This window comes from Lathamus discolor, chromosome 2 (assembly GCF_037157495.1).
Source record: "Lathamus discolor isolate bLatDis1 chromosome 2, bLatDis1.hap1, whole genome shotgun sequence".
NCBI lineage: Eukaryota > Metazoa > Chordata > Aves > Psittaciformes > Psittacidae > Lathamus > Lathamus discolor.
In genome coordinates, this window is record NC_088885.1 from 152527740 (window position 1) to 152548461 (window position 20722).

Below are 20722 nucleotides of genomic sequence, written 5' to 3' on the forward strand. Positions count from 1 at the left end.
TGCTTTCACTACCACTGCTGAAGAAACTCATTCTCTTAGCAAGAATAGAACTGCTTGCAACCCAGCCACCCCTTTTGGATGAAGCTTTCTCAGCTTCAGTCTGAAAAGACCTCCTGCAGTCCTCTTCACATCACTATATCAGAGCCCCATTCAGACCCTTCTCCCACAGTAACAGCAATTGTGGCAAGCAGGCAGTCATTTCTGACTGCATTTTGCTATTTTCTCAAAGCATCAATTCAGTTCCCCCTTTTAACAAAATAATAACAAATAACAATGATTATGATGATAATTAATAATAAAGAATAGCTCTACTTGCCTGAACATCGAAGTCTGGAAGGAGGCGAGTGATAGCCTGTGAAGAGATTTTAAAGCATTAATGCATGCAGCTTTTGCATCTACACCTGTGTTCTAACCCACTGGTTCTGTACTCAAGAAGGGTTTTATCCTAGCCAAAAATTAGGCTTTGGGAGGCTGGCTGGACACAGGTCCATTCCAACTTGTGACTAGCCATCAGTGTTACTGACAAGCTCATGTGCCCGTGGAGGTTCTCCACCTGAAAGGAGTTGGGTGACATCCTCCCCACCTCCAGTAGTCTAAGAGGCTTATAACTTCAAGGGAAGAAGTATCTTCCAGTCACCCGCTTTTACTAAAAAGAAAAGGAAGAAGTCAAACTTGTAGTTCCACTGGAGGGCTGTAAACAGGGGGAAGAGCAGCCAAGCAAACATCTTGTATCTGCACAGTACAACAGAGAAACCAAAGCTTGCAAAAAGCATTGTGATAAAAAGCAAAGATGAGGATCCTTGGAATGAGGTCACTTAGTCCCAGGAGCCCAGGTAAATTAAGGACGGAAGATGCTGAAGCAATACTGTTGCCATCTTGGGCAATATTGTCTCAGACAATGGGCCTCAAAGCATTGCAGTCCAACCTGTAGTTACAACAGGACTCTAGAGCCATGATCTTTAGGCAATTGGGCAGTGTGTTGTACATACAAACAAGTAGCTAAAGGGCTGGCTGAGCTTGTGGAAGTCATTTTACACAGCCTTAGCATTAGACAATATGATATGTTTTAATCTTGCTATACTGTTGGTCTCTCAACCTTTTAAACATAGCTGGTTTCATACACTGGTGTGCCAGTGGGGTTGAAAGGAATAACCGTATGTGGCATCCATATAGACAGCATATGAAATAAGACTCACCTTTAGAAGAAAGCTAAGCACAACAAATTTTGAGTGCACCATCAAGTCCACACCAACTCCACTGTTAACCTTAGCATGTGCCGAGTGTCTTTCGGGGCAATCTTTTCCACTACTCATAATACATTAAGTACCCCCTTCATCTATGTGAAGAATGGCCAAAGAGGAAGTCAAACTCTGTGCTAGTTTCTCCACATAGGCAAAACATAAAGGTAATATCATGAACAAAAGCATACAGGGTTCTTTTTCAGGATTCCAACTTTTGATCTACAGGATACAGAAACCAAGGAAGCTGATCAGTGTTTTAAGATATTTCTGAACTTTGCAGCAAAGGCATTTAGTATGCATAGGACTCTGCTTAGTATCTCCTTTGCTTTGCTGTTACTGAACAATATTGGCATTAAAAAGGGATGTTAGTCTCTGAAACATCTGAGTGCTGCATTCACTGGTATCCAAACAAGTTCTGCTTTCATGCAATGTCCTTGGCAGAGGAGCTGTGTTTAAAGTTGCTCGAGCCGTTTCAGTGCAGTTTGCAAGTGCAAATAATTTTCTGAAGTGTTTACGCAAAAGAGGTAGGGAATAGAAAAGAAAGTAGCAGAAATAGAGCAATTAATAGTTCTAGTGTAGAAAACCAGAAAAAAGCCCAACAAGGTTATAGACGTCATTGTCAAGAATTAAAATCCTTGGGAATAAAAGAAAAAGCTAGGTTTGTGTCAAGAAAAAAAGCTGAGAAGTTTCTTCATGTATTGCAGTGATTTGTTTGCCATGAACATACCACAGCACAGAGTATGGCTACAACTGAAGAGTCAGATACTGAGCCCAGATGCTGTGAGCAGATCTTTGAAGAAAATGGTGAAAAAAACCCAAAACAAATGGAAAGAAGTACAAGCAAAAAACAAATCAAAAAGGCTAAGATGTTGGGATGTTTCTCCACTGCAATGCCAGCAAAAGGATGCAGCTCATGCACACTCAAGCCAGCTGCAGACCTGATAGCGCTTTGGCTGTAACTCATATCTCAGTGCAGTTAGAGAGGACTAGATGGGGCACAGCTGAACCTCTGGACCCAGATGTGCCCAAGGGAAAAAATAAAGGCTCTCTCTGTGCCTCCTTTGATGGCAGTTGACAAAACAATGTCTTTATCTTTGCATTGAAAAGTCTATAGGTATAGACAGACTTATATGAGATAGCTCTATTGACATCATTCTAAATAGCTAAAGACACCCAGAGCATTCAAGAGAAAAAACGCCACCATCAGATCAGCATTAGAGAAGAGTAAAACCACAGGCCAAAAAAGATCAACCAATTAAGTCTTGGTTTTGCATTACTTAAAACACCCCACACTTACTCCATCTCCAGTTTCTTCTACTTGTTTCTTCCATACAATATGTTACAATTAACCTAAGAGCACATATGCAGTTCTAACTGCAGCCCTGAAATAAAATGCATAAGCTCTAAGAAGCTTTATTTACCTCCTCCTTCTCCACCAGAGGTTTCACCTCTGTAAGGTGAGCATCCTGGAACTCTGTTGACATGGTCAGTAGCTGATATCTGGAAAGATGAAAAAAGATTTGTTCTCAGCTTACATCAAAGATGAAATACAGGAACAAATAAAGGTCCTGCTCCACCCACCCACCCCAGCAGTGACCCACTGTCTCAGATTATAGTTTAAAAGACCTTTGGCAAGAAGGTTATGAATCTCTCGTAAAATGCCTCCCTGGTTTATTTATATATACACACACTCCTGCACAATACAAGATTAAAGAAATATTAAGGCTGCGAGATCAAACGAAAGTTTGGCAGCTTCGAAACAGGGAATGAACGAGGAAAACGGTTAGGGACCAGCACAGAGGGTGTCATGAACACTGTCATTTCACAGGTGAAAGGAGGCACAGCCAAATTTCCACAGCCACCTTCTGAAATCAGCTTGAATAATTGTCTCCAACATACTTTTCTTCCTTTTTTGATGCAGGCTCCCTCTCCATTATTTACCATAAGAAAACTGGAAGCTTATTAGCATCACTTTACTCTCAGATCAATGTGCTCCATTCTTTGGGACAGAAACACCGTCCTTGATCTGAACAAACAGTACCAAGTAAAACAGACAGTCCTTTGAGTGGACATCTACAAGGTCCATTTCCAGTACTGCCAAAAGAAGGAACAAGACTGCTATATTCTGCTGTAGGAAAAGACTGGCACTGTGATTCCCTCATCTGTGGGAAGCTGAATTGGTAAGGCAGAGCAGGTTGTGCTGCAGATGCAGTGCGCCTTTCGCATTTGAACCAAGAGGCATCTCAGTTCAGCAATCATATCAGTGAGCTAGAAAGAACTCCATGTTGTCATCCTCTTGACAAAGATAAGGTGCCAGAGACAGAAGGCTGCTCCCTGCAAAGCTCTAATGAAACAAGCAGTTTTCAAGGAAAGCCAGATCACTTTTAACAGCAAGATGACAAAGTATGTTTATTGCCTATCCTCTGCCTGCTGGACAAACTCCTATCATCATGTGGGTCTGAGGCATCTTTGGACAAAGAAAAGGATATTTATTAACTACACAACTGTAACACAAATCAACTATTTACTTTCTAAGAAAAGCTTAGAACTGTCTCAAGTGAAACCTATGCGTAAGTGCAGTCAAAGCAAGCCAAAAAGGTTGAAACATGTTTAAGAGTTATTGACTGTGTTAACCGCAAACACTATTAACAATTTTCCTGAAGATACACAGCTACAGAACACAATTTAAATAGATTCTGTAAACTATGGTTTCTCACCTCCTGATTTAAATCTGATTTAAACCAATCAGCCCTCCCTACAGAAATAAGCTGGTGCTCAAGAAAGGCTGTGATGCCCACAGGAACATCCACGGGCCAGCTCAATACACTTTTCCCTGGGCAAAGATGCCCTAATGAGAAGATGCAAGATGGCTGGATGCTGTGGGAAGCTTTGAAGTGGCACACACACACATTAAGAAAGTTAATGCTGAAAAAGCACTGGTGTCCATGTGCAAACAGTTTCAGATTTTAGGAACCCTTCTTGCTAGCTATGCAATTGGGTGGATTTTTGATCAAGAGTTTGACTGGGGATTTTAGGCATATAGAAAAGCTTCAGGAATATTTAACACCACCACTTGAGACATTGGATAGGAACAAAACTGCCAGCAATAATCCAAATTTACAACAAAGTGCCGAGTGAGAAGAGTCAATGCAGAGTTAAGCCCCTAGCAGTCACCCCCAATTCACCCTTTTCCTCCAGATTTTCCAGTCAGTTCTGTCCATTACAGATTTTAATCACGAAGAACAAGCAAAAACCAAGTTTGCCAAAAATTCAAGCAACTGAAAGTGACATTTCAAAACTAGTGCTACATATTTTCATGATTACGGCCATCTACGTAAGCTGCCATTCCACACAGTGACCAATTGTGCATGGCAGAGGGGGAAGATAAATGCCTTTGCAGTCTCTGGAGGTTAAAAACATTTACACACACTTGCACCCAACACAAACGGCTTTATGCAATTCAACAAATGAAGACAAAAATAGCACCTTAATATTGCACCTAGTTTTGCAACAAGGACTCGAAGTGCGAGAGATTTTTCCATGTTTTCCCTATAGGGAAGGAAAGTAAGAAGCCAGGTCCCCTGCAGTTTTCCAGTAAGAAGCAGCTCAGGGAACAAAGCCACAGCAAGTGTTTGTGGAAGAAAGTTGTTTACATGGGATAGTTTCAGATTTTCAGGGGCTCGGAGCATTGACTACAAATGACCAGAAAACCCGTGCCAAGAAGAACAAGATGGATGCCTTTTATAGCCTTAAAAAACAATCCTGTTTTCATAATAGTTCAAAGTTGTTGCTCTATGTTTCCGAAAGAACCAGCACTAGGAAGTGCTGACCAGCAGATTACATGACTGCCATAAAGTGTGCTGAACAAAAGCCCGACATGTACCTAGTCCTTGCTTTTGGAAAGACACCAGATCTCGGAGCCACATAATGTTTACAGATCAGGCAGTTTCCAAGCTCTGGGTTTTCCTTCTCTGCCCCAGGAATACCTGATGCATTCCTACCAAGAAACAACCTTGTGATAAGGCAGCACAACAGCATGCTGTTTGTTCACGAGCGCTGGCAAACAAAGCCCTGCTATCTGACAGCACTGTAAAAAACATCTGATTTCCCAGAGAGAAAGATGCTGGGGAAGTGATTTTGTACCACCTCTTTTCAGCACAAATTTTGTAATCTCTAAATAGGTGCTTTGTGCTCCCCACATCGGGTGACAGAATAGCTTGAAGCTAATGTAACTGTGTAATGCTCCTAAATAGATAACTGTACAAGCATCCCTTCATACCTATTTCAAAGCACTTGCCTCACAGTGCAGAAGACAAAGTTCATTTGTATCTGCAAATAGTAAAGTTGCCAACTTGGAGAAAACCAACTTTTTTCACTCCACTTGGCCAATTCCGCCTGCTGAGAGGCCTCAGGGACCACCTCCATCCATTAAACACCCATCACCCCGCACCCAGGTATCGGATACAATTGCTGCTCAGAGGATTAAGTTTCAAAACAATCATACTTCTAACTAACCAAAAAGTAAAGTTTTAAGGCACTTTTACAGCTGGCAAAGTGCTTTAAGACTCATCATATATCTACGTTTGCCAACTAGCAGGAAAGGCATTAAACCAGCCTCTCAGAACAAAGGGGGCATGGGGAACAGTGAAGTCATCTGTGCAGTATAATTTTCACTAATTTCATCCAAAGAGGCTTTTCTATGCCCATTCCAGCCCAAACCCAAAACCACCACAGCAAGTGTCATAACCAAGGCTCAGAAATCATTTTACTGAGCCTTATTATTTTGCTCTTAAAGGTTCAAAATATATCTGCTGGCCCTCTGCATCATTGCTGGAGGGATAGTTATTGCTGGAGCCTTGTTTTGGCAGCAGGGACCAGAAGATGGTTGTGCAGCCTGGCTTTGCACAACAAGGATCCCTACAAAAAAGCTAAGAAGCCACACATCAGGCCGCCCATCCTCAGACACCAGCAGTGTTGCAATCACAAGTGCCAAACATTAGGTAATCCTGAGATACGTGACCAAATTCATTCCAAGCTCAGAAGCTAAACAAGTTCAAAGATCCCTTGTTCCAGACTTTATTCTTCTGATGACACACATGGTTGTCCAAGTTTGTGCCACAGGGTGCATTGTCAAGCATGATGGTTTCACATTCAGAAAGGGCTGGGGAAACTGCTACCAGCACTATGTGATTTACCTCTGCCCTCATACCCAACTGCTTCTTATTTACATGCTATCATGGAAAACAAAGAACAGGAAAAGACTCCTGCCTGAGTGTTTCATAAAGGCAGCACTTTCTTCAAAACAGCTTGTTTAAACACTGGCTGCAGAGGTTATTGTCCTTTTGAGTACTGATATACAGAAGGGTAACCTCACTAGAGCAGCCTGATGGCATTCCCATCTTCACAGGCTGAGCAATCACTTTATATGTATTATATACTCATGAGCAGCTAATGGCAAAGAGGGAGAAGACTGTGGGCACCAAGGGTCACAGCTTCCAGGCACTGGTGTTCTCTCTTTGGAAGGAGAGGGACCACATGAGACTTCAGCTCCAGGGCCAGACAGGGCAGGTGTTTCCAATCCAGCCATATCACTCTGCACTTTATCTCTTGAAAGACACAAGCATCTTCAGAGCTCAGGCACCAAAACAAGTAGGAAGGCCATGGGTGGCAATTTGAGGCTTTGAACATCTGCAGCAGCTCAAAGCACTGTTATAGAAGCATAGATGAAGCAAGGATGGAGAGAGCTAAGACGTATCCAGAGCTCTGAAAAGTTGATTAACAAAGATCCCCATCAGTTCCAGGTCAGAGAAATACCCAAGGCGCTCAGGTTTCCTGACAATGAAGCCAGGAAAGTTACTGTGGTGCTCAAACAGCATTTGAGCCTTAAATATGGTCAATTAGACCTCTTCCAGTCATTAACAGTAAATACTGCAAACTAGCCCGGTACCAAAATCACTGGAAAGCAGCTTGTGAAAACTTGTCTCCACTAAACAGAGACAAGTGGACATCAGTTAATAGCACCCATGTATGGTTATGGGCCATACACAGTGCATGCTCTCATTAAGTGCAGTTTACATTTCAGACATTTGATAATAAACTTGACAAATCCCATCTTCCCGTTTGTGATTCATTTGAAAATGATGCATTTTGCAAGCATCCAAAGCAGTTCATGCATAAGCATCTGCCCACACTCTGCCCTGTTTAAGCTACTCTTTGTTACAGGCACTGGTCACGAGGTCCTTTGTGTGCCGTGTTACTGATTTTCTCTGACATAATTCTGACAATAAAGCACGAAGAGGTTTTATAGCAGGTCCTCCGCTTTATAAAAAGGCAGATAACTTTTGACAGTAAGCAGCACCTGACTAAGCAGTCTGAGCAGCAACTGAAGACACTCAACTACTTGGGCCTCTCTGGGTTTCCTTACCCTCTGGTTATACATGATTGTCTCAGTTTGCAACTAAAAGTTAATACCCTGACACAAAGTAACCCTTAAATAACCTCAAGTTTCAACTCAGAAAAGGTCAGGAATCAAAGCGTTAAATTAAATATCAGAGAACTGAGACAGCTACACTGCTCGGTGGCCTCCGGTTCACAGCTGTCCTGAGAACCACCATCACCCAGCCCTCTTCAAGCACAGCACACAGCCAACACTCAGTTTAATTGCTTTTTATTTGTTTCTAACCAATTTGCTTTTATTTCCTTTTAATCCCCTTTGTGAGCTGCTCCACAAGCATGCTTTAGTGAAGGCTCTAGTTGAAAATAAGAGCTGGCAACCAAGGGAAAAGGAGGGGTTTAGGAGCATAATGTAGCGGAACAGTGATTTTCAAAGCCAAAAAGCAAAAAGGGCTTAAAGTTTTAGCCACTTTTAAGTTTAGACTTATGCTGTGTGCTAATCAATCTGATTAGGGAACCTGAATGTTTCAGCTGAGAACTTGAGCCTTGTGCCAAGTAACAACCGGGAGAAGAAGGCTGCGAGGAAAGAGCCAGCAGCTGATACCACCCAGACCAACAACACACAGGTCTGGGTCTGCAGCATCCCCAAGGCTTTGGCATATCCATGCAGTTAGAAAGAGGATCTCCAAGCTCATCTCTGGTCCTTTTCTCCTGGTTGTTTTTCACTTGTACAACTGGCACAGAGCTGTTGAGCTGCAATAGCTCTGACATTGAACACAGCCTTTAAACTGCCATTTCCTCAGACCAGGGACTGGTTGCTCTTCAGACGCATGATAGGCTCTGGCAGCTGCACACTGATAGTAGCATCAAAACAAAGTGAGCTGGAAGCAAGCCTTCTGTCTACTCCGCAGATGTTGAGCAAGAAAACTGCTGCAACGCAGCTTGCACAATCCTCTCGCTGTGGGATGCAATGATGAATGTTCCTTGGAAAGCTCAGGGTCCTCCCATTCTTCACAGGAGTAGAAACTGGCTTTGTGTTTCTTTGGGTGTGCTACCCAAAGATTATGTCTGCTGTCCCCATCACACCTATCTGGTCACCCCTGTTGTCCCCCCCACCCCAATATAACAAACAGCTATTCTATTCCTAGCCAGCAGGGAAGTGGAGAGTTTGCAACGTCTTCGGTCTTCTTCCCTGTTGCTGCAATACCTAATACTACTTACATTATCATGTTACAACCCCATGAGGGTCAGATTACAAACCCTAATCAAGTTCTATGAAATCCACGTTTCTTTAGCATCTGGCACCTGAAACTGCTTCTGGTCACACCTCTATGAAAAGCAGTTATCTCCAATAATGTGAAGTTTCTTTAAATAGATTAAAATTACTAATGACTCCTGGAAATCCCTGTCATCCCAACCTTCAAGCAGCCACTGCTTACTGTTGACATGGCTGCAAACAGTCCTTGCAGGCTGTGATGACAGAGGGTGGAGATGGGGGAACCCAGGGCTTTTGTAAGAAATGGTACACCTGCAGCCTCAGGTGGTTTGGAAACACGTTATGCCCATTTGTGCTGGTGCCAATATTGCACTTGAGCTTGAAAGGACTCCGGGCTGTGGGTGGCAGCACTGCAGGGCGGAAAGAGTGGAGAACAATCAGCTGCCTTCTCCAGCTTTGTTTTCTTACCCCACCCATCAGCCTGTCTCCTTCCACTGCCCCAGCACCCTCCTAGCATCCTCTCAACATCTTTCTCTACATCCATCCCACTCCTCCTTCAGCTGGCTGCAAACATAAAGGTTTTAAGCAAAGACTAAAGGCAATGCTTTGGTACAGAACCAGACACCTGCATTGCACCTAGGTGCTAGACTGGGCTTTAGAGGCAGATTAAATAACAAATGCTGCAAAGATGCACTAGGCATTCCGTTGCATGGAAGAGACAGCTTCTGCCACAAAGATTGCTGTCTAAACAGACAAGAAACAAGCTATTGTTCCTGCAGCTCACCAGTGTCAGGCCATGCTCACCACCCCCTCCTGTTCTCAATCTGCCATGCTTTCATAGCTATACTTCATAGCTTCTACCCAGCTGCAACTGCTTCAAAAAGGGCGTGTTTCCATGCAAGATAGAGGCAAAAACACAGATTATTCGAGAAGGGTCAGGCTCAACATATACTCAGAGATGAGGAATGTTATCTGGGTCTCTAGGTTGTATCCTTGCAAGTATATAGTGGTTTCTTTTCATGTTTTGTATTTTCATGTTGATGATGCAAAGACGAGTACTTAAGTTACAAAACATCACAGCTAAGGCTGATGATGTATCTTTATTTCAGTTTACTCATTAGGTCATATTTTATGGGTTACAGCTTCTGAGTACATACACAACATGTTCTGCCACCTATTAGAATTGCTTGCTCATCACTATCTCAAGTACTCTTTATAAGCCCTGCCAAGATATCATGGGAAACTTCAGCCCTGACAAGTGTCTGGAGGCTTTTTGTTTGGTTTTGAGAAGAAAAGCATAATTTATGGGTATTATTTTGTTCCTGTGAGCTCCCAGTCCCCTTTTCTGGAATGAACTTCAGCATTCTAGATCTTAATCTGGACTCAAACTACACACAAGTGGCCATTGTGTTAAGGACTCATCTTTCATTCTTCCCATGAATGTCTCATTATGAAATTAACCAAATTTAAGCATTTGCATATGCTGAAGTACTGAGGACTAGATTTGGGTAAGAGTCTTCCATTGCCTGCAAGCCTCAACACCTACAGATACAATATGATCTTCCTAATGACTGAGCACACTCATGCCCATACCACAACAGAAGGGACTGGTGAGGGAGTCTAAGTCAGCACCATCCAGTGCCAGAATACTTCTTGATTCTCAAAATAAGGCCTTTCAAAATCCTTTAAAGTGGACAAAAAGCAATTCATCCTCAGCTGACTTCTTTCAAAACCTTACCCATCCATTCTCCAGGTTAACATCTATTATATCAGGCAGAGAACTTACCACTTTCCAGGCTGTGTTTACAACAGGGGTTGGAGTATGCATGCCCAAGTTTTTATGTAAGAGTGGGATTTTATACACAACTTCATAAAATTCAGCATGTTTCACATGGGAAAATGATGAGATAGTCTTAAATTAAATTATCTTAAATTGAATCAAAATTCAATCATTTTGAATTTGCCTTAATATAAGGCATCCTCTTAAAACTGCAGTGCTTCTGCTTCATAGACTAGTCACATAACCATGTTGCAACTCTTGCTAAGGACACAAATGCATCTTAAACTTTAGCAGGGGTATGTTACACACATAACATGCAATAAACAAAATATATTTAGAACACTCAAACTATAGCAGTATGAAAATGACATCATTATTTTGACAAGGTGCGCATGAGCTTCCTGAAGGAAGCAACCCAAAAATCCCACAGCAAAAGCAATCCTTCCTTCCTCTAATAGTGCACTTCCTGTCTGGATGTCTGCTGAGTGTATTCCCTTAAAAGTTTCATTCTACTTTGCTGCTGAACTTTCCATTATATCTTGTACCTACCAATAAACACACACATGTATATAATAGAAGATATATTACCAGTCTTTTGCTTTTCGACACCAACAGAGCCTTTGTCAGGGGCAATACTAATTCAAGACCCTTCCTTATCATTTAGGTTTTTGCTTCCTAAAAATCCCTATTTCTTACAGAGGGCAAGCTGTAAGTGATGAAATGGCAAGGACATATAAAACCACATATGAAAACTCCAAGGGATGCTTGGTAGAACATGGAAAGATTTGTTTTACTAACTGACTATGTCCTACTCTTTGCTCTTTCCATTAACTTTTACATCATCTGTACCATAATAGCAGAGTGGCCTTATACATCCATGGCAGAAAAGAAGCTAAGAGCTATACTTTTGAAGCTATACTTAGTTCAGACAGGAAGCAGCCAGTTAAAGGCTTGGAAAAATAGTGAATATCCAGCTTTAAAAACAGGTCTTGAAAAGGAAGATCTGCACTGACCAACTTCCAGCTACCAAGAGCCGGAAAAAAAAAACCCTGACAGATGAAAAAGATGTATTAAAATTGTGACAATTAACTGAAAGGAAGTAGCTCAAAACCCAAAAGAAACATAGGAAACGTGATCAGCCACACAGACTTCAAGCAGTAAAACTGACATGCATCCTGCTGTGTACAGATACAGCTGTGGGAAACTTCATCAGCACAGGCAGTCCAGCTGTGCATCAGCAAGCACAGTGCGGAGCACCTCTGCATGGAGAACACCCCCTTTGACAACAAACTGCTGGGCATTACCCAAAGACAACACTCTCATGCCAGCTGGGAAAGAAAACAGGCCTGATCCTGCAGCAACCCTTAGTTAAAAGTAAACTCATCTCCCTCATCATCCAACATAGAAGCGTCTGCTTTGAGTCTGAAACTTGGATAACCGCAGGCTTTACTTTCTCTTTACTCCACATTCGCTGCGCTGGATTAAATGGCAAATAATAGTACTGATTCTCATGGATGCTCAGCACTGAGTTTAATTATATCATAATAACCCTTTAATGATATATGATCACATACTCAGGAGAAGCTGTGAATGGTTCCTTACTGCTGCTCCAACTCTGCAGCCAAAAGGAATTAACAATAGGGATTACCTCCCACTGAATGGCCCCGCTGAAGTCACCCAGGGCTCTGGAAGCGACCCAGATGTGAGAAAAAACAACCCTCCACCACCATTTGAGAGAAACGACCAAGTTCAATAGCCATTATATTCATAGCCATTGATTTCCAAGAAGCCTAACCCAGATTTTAGTCATCCATAGCAACACACACACCAAACCTGAACGAGCGATTGCCTTATTCTCAGCTTTTTAAACAGTTTCAGAGTATTTTCCATGACTTTCCAGTGCTGGCAAATAATTTACTTGCAACTTTTGGAGCAGAGCTTTTGACAGATGGCAGAGGGGCAGCTACTGCTTCCTTGACTTGCTGAAGATCCACTCCCCACGCGACAGCCCAGGAAAGTCCTTAACCAAAAAGGCTGCGGGGCAGCACCATTACTCATTAGGTAAATTTACAAATGTTTCCCTGAAGGGCAGTCTATACACAATAGCATTTATTTAGTGAAACTGATAGGACAAATGGGGCTCTTCTGTACTTCTGCCTGAGACTTCTGGGTGCTGTGACCTAACATGAAAGTTAGATGTAAACAGTCACTTGGAAGTCACACTTCATCTTGATATCCACAATCTCACAAACCAGCATTTCATCCCTATTAGTATCAAGCAGTCGCATCTCCTGGCTTTTGGAAGGTTTTCCTTTCAAGTGGTCAAACCAGAGCAACTAGAGACAGTCATTCCTGCTGCATAATGCTGGGGCTGAACTGATTCCGGCTGTTGGTTTCCCAGGCTGTACTCTCCCCTGACAGCAAATGGGCTTTTGCTGCTGTCAGCTTCCAGCTGTACACATGATGTGGTGCATCAGCAGTGTTTACAACTAGAATCTGTGTTATTTAAGAGTCTCGCAGTTTCTAGTTGTCTCTGTTCTGAAGACCTTCAAGCCAGTTTCACCCTTTCCGTATCTTTTCTTTCACTCTTTGCCTATTTTGAAGCAGTAAAAGCAGGAAATGTCTCATTACATATATGCTCCATGTTTTGTGCAACAGATTTCAGGCTGTAATGGTTTAAGTGAAAAAAAAGTATTTTCTATGGGAAAATAGAAATTTGGCAATTTCCCTTAAGCTGGTCATTATGAGATGTATATTGCACTTCAAACAAATTAATCACTAGGGTTTAAATATCTGAATCAGAGTTTTCTCACAACAGTTCACTGTTAATCCCACCTGAACTAGAAGAGCAAGTTACTCAACAGCCTTATTGCTATTTTTATCAGGCTCCCATAACAAAGTGTTTCCCAAGATGCCCTGTGATCTCCCCCCATAACCATCATAGTGCAAAAAGGACTATTCAAAGAGCAGAGCATCTCCCACCAAAGTGCAGAAAATGGGCGAATCCTGCTGTTTTTACCAAGCATTCAAACAAGCTGCCCAGATGATCTCCCACAGTTTTAGCATTCCTTTTCTATTTTGGCAAGAACAAAAAAGCCATTGTGCAGGGCAGAAACAGACAAACTTGAGTCTGGTTTTGGGTGGTGCAGATGCTGGTTCCCAAACACAGGCAGGCGCATGTGGGAGCCCTCCCTCAGCAGCGGGTGACACTTCTTTGTCTATTGCCAAATCCTGTGGACACCTGACACTTTGACATCTCTATCCTGCTGTCAGTTGGGGTAAAGCGGCCAATGAATGTAGGGAACCGGAACACAAAACCTTCTTTCTAAGGAAAACAAATGAAAAACACAGCTTGTCAAGACCTTCTATATCCCTCTCCCCCAGCCTGGTTCAAGGCCAGGCACTTTGCAGAGTGCCCATTCCTAAGGGGATGAGTTCATCTCTCAGTTTGACTGAAAAGTTCGACACAAAACTCCCACAAAGTTTAAATCCAGCCTGTTCAGGTACCTGCTGAACTGCAGTGCAAGGAATCCCAACTGAGAAGTTGTGATTTCCAGTTTCCCATGGCATCTGTTAAGTTTATACTGAAAAACATTAGGTACAGAATCCACGCATCCCCTAAGTGGTCTCATTACCACATTCAAACTTGTTATCACTGCATCTGCATTTTCCATGGCAAAACACACACTAGCTCCTCCTGGGCACATTCATGCATTTGTCTTCAAGGGCACTCTGGAAATGGTACAAGCCTTTAAGGATTGCATTTTTGCTGCATTTTGCTCCCGAGTTTCACCATTTCATCCACAGTCATTAAAGCCTTGCTGTGGACAGGACATCGCACAGCATTAGCTGCCTGCTGTTTACTCAAGTGTTTGTGATAAAGCCACACAAACTTTCTTAGACTCTGGTTAAAAAAGCACAAGTTTCTTTAAAGAAAAGAAGCCCACCACATGCTCCCAAAGACAAGTTCAAAGTGCACCAGCTTAACGCCACTTGCTGACGCTCTGATGTAAGTTATGTCTCTAGCAGCCAAGACTAAAAATGCTAAGGCAGGCTTCCTGCATGTTTACCTGAACCATTTGATAGCTCCTGTTCACAGGCTGTTGCCATTGCTTGCTCTCAACAGTGAGTTTTCCAGCAGCTGTGTATCTTTGACACACTTGGCCTCAGCCACAAAACATTGACAAAAAGCCACAGTAAGTGAAAACAGTGCAACACCTTGCAGAGAACCTGGCCAGAAAGCTTTAGGTTGTTTTTGATCTCTTCCATACCTCTACAACTGCATTTTTCTGTATTCAAAATGAGGAGAAAATCATCCAAATAACAGTTATTCTATTATAGTTATATATAGCATAGTTATTCTACCTGAAGCCTAGAAGTACTCCTATTCTGGGGATAGGGTGCAAAATCAGGCACTGTGGTCTTTACAAAACAGTGAGCAATGCCAGTTTGCAAGTGTTTCATAGGAAAAACATAACACAATGGAAAGCGCTAACCATAACATCCTCCCTCATGAAATTAAATTTCATCAGACCCAGTATGTGTCTGTGCCTCCACTGCAAGCACTGCTTTGAAGTGCTGTGAACCTGAGCAGCACCTGTAAACACGGATGCAAACTGCACCTATCATCACACATGAAGGCAATAATCCCGCTGAAACAAACGAGTAGTAAAGGCTGGATACACCAGTCTGTCCTCTGCTTCAAACCCAACACAGAGCTGCGAGAGCAGAGACACACAAGCAACAAGCGCCAGTACTCAACTTCCGTAGCAAAAGTATGTGCCTTCGTTTCACAGCTGCTCTCCAGCCCACCCCAAACTCCTGCTGCCGGGGAGCCCGGACAGTGACAGCAGCATCCAGCAGCTGCCCCCATCAGTGGGAACAGCCAGGATATGGATCGGGACACCCCGTCCGCTGCTCCCTCCTGCCTTCGCGGGACCGCCACCCTGCTAAGAGCCACCCACCCCCTCCTCCTGCAAAGCCCTGCTTGGAATGGGGGGGAAAGGGATTTATTTACAAGGACAATAAAAAGGAAGAGGATGATGCAAAGATGCGCCCTCTGAAGAGCTGCGAGGTCCGCGGGGGAGATGGAGGGATGAATGGATAGAGAAGGGGATGGATGGGGAGGTATGCAGGTGTGTGCAGACGGGGGGGAGCCTCCCTTACCTGCCGCGCTACAGCTGCCCCTGCGCCGCCACCGCGCTCCAAACGCCACCCGCCTGCTGGCGTGGGGCGGATTTATAGCCAGCGCCCCGCCCGCCGGGCGGCGCTGCCCTTCGCCGCCGCCGCCACCGCCCCTCGGCGGGAGCACGGGGCGGGTCACCACCCGTTCCGAGGCTCCGCCCGCCAGTCCCCGCGCCCCAGGGCTCCCCGTCGTCACCCGCAAACGTTTGCAGCGGCTGCACGCCGGATGCCCGGTTTGCACAGGGTCCCTAAATGTCAAAGGGGATCCCTGGTGCACACCCGCAAGCCCAGTTCCCCCCTTCTTCCAAGTCGCGAGGCTCAGCGAGGGGGAGGATCACCTCTGACATCCGCTTTCCGAGCAAACTTCGGGAGCAGTGAACGGCTGAGACCTGCTGATGTGCTTCCCAAAGTGTTGCCACGCCTGTGAGAAGGGTTTTCACACAGTTTGGTGGGAGGATGCGTGTGCAAGCGGTTTGCCCGAGGACCAAAAGAGTAGCAGTGGTGGGAAATGGTGAGCGAAGAACTTACACAGCGCAGGTGGTCACGATCCTGTGGATGTATGTACTGCTAAGTAAAAATAAGTCTATTTACAGATCCTGAATTAAAAAGTCTTATGCTCACACATTAATATGATCACTGGGAAGGAGCTCTAATTACAGTAGGAAATAATGCCTTCACATGTTTCTGATGAAGTTCAGAGGGTGAGCGGGTGTTGCAAGTGCTGTGCGAGTTTCCCAGCGCACAGCGCTTTGGCAAGAAGCGCAGCTAATCATTCGTTCCAAAAAGAGGCCCTCGCCTGCTGAGTAAAGAATATCTCTATATACACAGTCCTGTGTGTAGCCACCCACTAAGGGGCGGGTTGAACTATGACAGCTTAAGTTGTTTTTTCTGTGGCTTCTCTGTAAAGCACATTTACCCCATGTGTGTGATTTCACTTAAAAACCTCGCTTTTATGGCAGGTTACAGTGACCCAGACTGATGAAATCACAGCCTGTTATCATGCTCCCTCATGCAGTGGCCTCAAGAGGAAATCAGAAACTCCTGAAAGTCTGTTAAACTCTCCGCCTCTGTTTTCTCAGCTATACAATAAACTCATTAAGCCTTCTACTTATATAAAAGCTTGCTGCTGTTCAAATGCTTATTAGCTTCTCTCCTCCTAACCCAGCTTCTGCACCTGAGTCAGAAAGTGCTGCCTTTGGAAAAAGAACCCTGGAAAAAGTTCCTTTTTCCCTATGAAATGACAGGAGACAATGTTGTGTAGCAGTAAGTCTGAAGTACCACTAACTGAGGAATAAAGGCAATTCCTTGCCATGTTTTCTTGCATTTGATTAGTTAATGTCTGCAAGGAGGAAAAGTGTTTCTAAAACAACACAAGAGAAGCGTTTGTCATTGTGAGACGGTGCTGCTCTGTGTATGCTTTCTTTGGTTTTGAATACTTAAGGGTCCAACCTTTTTCATACTCATTTTAAACTGTGAGACCAGGAGACCGATGAAATCATCACAAATAATTTAAGCCTGTTTTGCAGTCATATCTTCAAAATTGTGTCATCAGACCACTGGCTTGCTATGTTTGTTATGGAAGATGTGTCTAGCTCAATGTTCTGGAGTTATGGAACAAGTGCTAGGACAAGAAGATGGGCTTGACTCATCTTCCAGCAGATTAATACTTCCTTCATCTGATCATGAAACAAATTCCTAGCTCAAAAGCGTTCAGTCCTTCACAGAACAGATGTGGGTCAGTGTCTGAACTCTGTGGTTTGGCCCATCCTCAAGCAGCTTTTCAGTCTGCTGTGCTTGGCTGCTTTTTGGGGAAGGGGCTGAAAGCTCCAGAGTTTCAATAGGAATGAACTGTTTTGTTTGCTTTCGAAGCGTTCCCTCACTCCCTGCGCACCAAATGAAGACTTTTGCAGTAAAACAAGTACTGAGTCTGGACTGAACTGGAGAACTGAAGTGTTTTCTTTTGCAGCGTGTTTGTTACTTACATCACATGCAGTGTTGGACCCTCAGATACCCTCAGATATGTTGGAGACAGGCAGGTAGAAGACCCCAGAAGTCAATAGTTGCTAGCCCACATGAGCAGGAAAGCCTGAGGATGTGTGCATCCGAACTGAGCCTTCACTAGCTCGAGCACTCTTCCCAGCTATTTTGCTAGTTATGACTGAGAAATAACGTGGTGTTTTACAGTGTCTGAGGGTGATCGGTGGATTGCAAAAGAAAATGAAGTCATTCCAAAAATCCAAGTTAGGAAGTCTTTTACTATGTGAAGATGTAATTGCTAACGTTTGTGCTCAGAGATCCAAATCCTGCCACGTGCCAGAAAGGAGCACAGCTGAAATCTTGGGGAACATCATTCCCCCCTGCTTGAAAAAGGCTACATAGAAGATAGGTAGGAAAACAGGAATTTCAAGGCTTAGCTTGCCAGAGTGGCACTGCTGACATTGTAACAGCCACAGCCTCCTTGAGTTTTTGAGTGCTGGGCTGCTCAACTGCTCAAGCTGCATTCCCGTAGCTGCTGAGTGGCTCATGTACCAGAATCTGTACGTGTACAGACGTGTACTTTAGGAACCACTGTGTTAGGGAGACAAGAAGAGCTGGCACCCACAGGGGCCTGCTGAAAAGCTGATGAGTACTTCTGCTGTAAATATGATTTAACTCAGTACACTAGCTTTATGCAGCTGGCATGCACTTGTTCTTTCCAGAAGAGCATCTCTATAGGGGGTGGTTGCCCTGCCATAGATGTCCATTCTGTACCAGTGAAGGGGCTGTGCAAACTAACCTGAAAGCACAAACCCTCTCCAGTGCTTACTATGGCTTTCACTTGAGATTGCAGCATAGGTCTCCAAGGTTTTTAAGAGTAAAGTGAACAAGTCCTTGATTTACTGTTTTGTTTTACTGAGCCGGGTTATTGTAGGTATAAGCACACAGAAAGACACGTTTGAACAAAGAAGGGAAATGGCATACTTCCATGCTAGGGAAAGACTAATCATGTGCTGAACAGAAACCTGGCTATGTGATCCAATACCTGGCAGTAACAATATTTCAGCATTTAAATAGCACTTTAAAGCCATTAACTAATCAATGCTTACGAGGCTCCAGGGGAAAGAGGATGGTGCAAATGAAGAACCACAGGGCAAGAGACCTCATCCAAAGTCCACTAAAGTCTAGAAATTCCATCTGTTCCAGTGTTATAGAAACAGATTTTAATTATGAGACTATCCTTCTTTGCTTTGACATTGTATTTCTTGCCATGCCAGCTTTAACACGGGAAAATTCAGGGGTTGTGCTGCAGTAGCAAAGAAGGAAAGAGTTGAATAAAATAGGAGCACAGCATTATGCTTTGCAGTGAAATACTGTGCATTTCTGTAGCAAGGTCTGCACACTGTTTACATTTAAGCAGTGGTAATATTATTAGTCACTGCACAAGTAACTGGGTGTTCCCTTGTTCTCGCTAACAATACAGCAGGGATAATTTTGGATTAAGCTACATGTTTTATGAAAAATACACTTTATGTTTGCTGGTTCATGTCAAAAGAATCCCCTGTGTGACCCATCAAATATCACGCCCTATCCACTGGGAATTTTATTCTACTACAGCCTTTTGTTGTTGCCTTTGGATCCCTTGATAATGCTGACATGTAGCCATGTGGATTGGTCGTCTTTCCAAAAGTTATCCAATGCAGCTTTGAACCAGGGGCACTGACCTCAATTAAAAATCTAAATAAATAACACCACGGACTGCAGATTCACATGCCCTTGTCAGAGATTTTCCCTGATATTATTCATATCCCCACATAAGTACTTATTTCCAGATTGGAAACTGCTTTTGGCAGGTTTATCTACTTCAGCAAAAGCATAGATGTGGCATGAGTCATTTCTTTAGTCTTGCGATTTGACCTTCCTGCCATTTGCAAAGGAAGTCGATTATTTTTTGATATATTTTAGAAGATTAGGATTTATCTGCTCGTTCATTCGATGAATGGAGGGGTGAGAGTTTGTTCTGAATTGGTACATCCCGCCAGGAGGCTTTTAGTGGAGCGTTTTACCAAAGGGAACATTTCTGTAGGAAGCTTCATTAAATGGGGTGGAATCTGTGAGCTAAACTCACGGCAGGGCTCTGCTGCTGAGTGACAGGGCTGTCCAGACCCACATTCACCACTCAGGCTTTTGGTCCAGTGCATGTGGACAAGTGCCTAAGAATTGGGTTTGTGACAAGTCAGCACAATGAGTGGTAAATATTAAAGCTCGCCAAGACAAAAAGCCAAGAGAGACAATGTCTAAAATAGATTTTATGTTTCTTTCCACATAAGGTTTTTGACTGTAAGTTCTCTCTGAGAGATGAATACCTATGGCTAGTGAGAGCTTTCTCTGGTACTGCCTCACAGTCCGTAACCCACAGATAATGCAAGCATCTGAGAGATGTGGTTTCAGACACACAGCTGTGTTTGAGAACAGCATTTCTGCTTACCAGGAAAAAGTCTTAACCACAGCCTACAGGGTGGTTATACACCCATTGCACAACGTTTTGCTTGCAATTCCTCCTGTTGGAGCTAATGCATTTTGTTAAAATAATGACAGTTCATCAAGTCAGGAAGAAGGAAGAATTTGGTTCTGCAATTTACAGATGTCATCGTGAAGGTGGGGTGATAGTTTCTTATCCTGGCTACAGCTGGAAGGGGAATTGGGACTTGCTACGTACTTCCGCTTCTCTAAACCAGAAAGACTCAAATTGCAATATCTAGATTAAAACCTGTCTCTCACACCAACTGCTCATGAAAAGAGCCTTAATTTTCAAAGCTATCTTTGTGCAAAGATTAAGACAGAAACTTGCACAGGGTAAGACAAAAGGGAAGAAAACCCAACTGGGGTTTAGAATTAGAGCAGCTCCTTAAACCAGCATGACAGTGGTTT

At 43.5% G+C, this 20722-nt stretch overlaps 1 protein-coding gene across 1 annotated transcript in view; it reads right to left on the bottom strand.

Moving 5' to 3' along the window:
• NDRG1 (N-myc downstream regulated 1) overlaps window positions 1-15904 on the bottom strand; it is a 39601-nt gene extending 23697 nt beyond the window's left edge. Inside the window, exons 1-3 of the mRNA XM_065668991.1 lie at window positions 15797-15904; window positions 2663-2741; window positions 317-352 (exon numbers count right to left, since the gene is read on the bottom strand). Coding sequence (XP_065525063.1) covers window positions 317-352; window positions 2663-2725 — 99 coding nt within the window. The 5' untranslated portion in view covers window positions 2726-2741; window positions 15797-15904. The remainder of the gene's footprint in view (window positions 1-316; window positions 353-2662; window positions 2742-15796) is intronic.
• Window positions 15905-20722: the final 4818 nt, after the last annotated feature.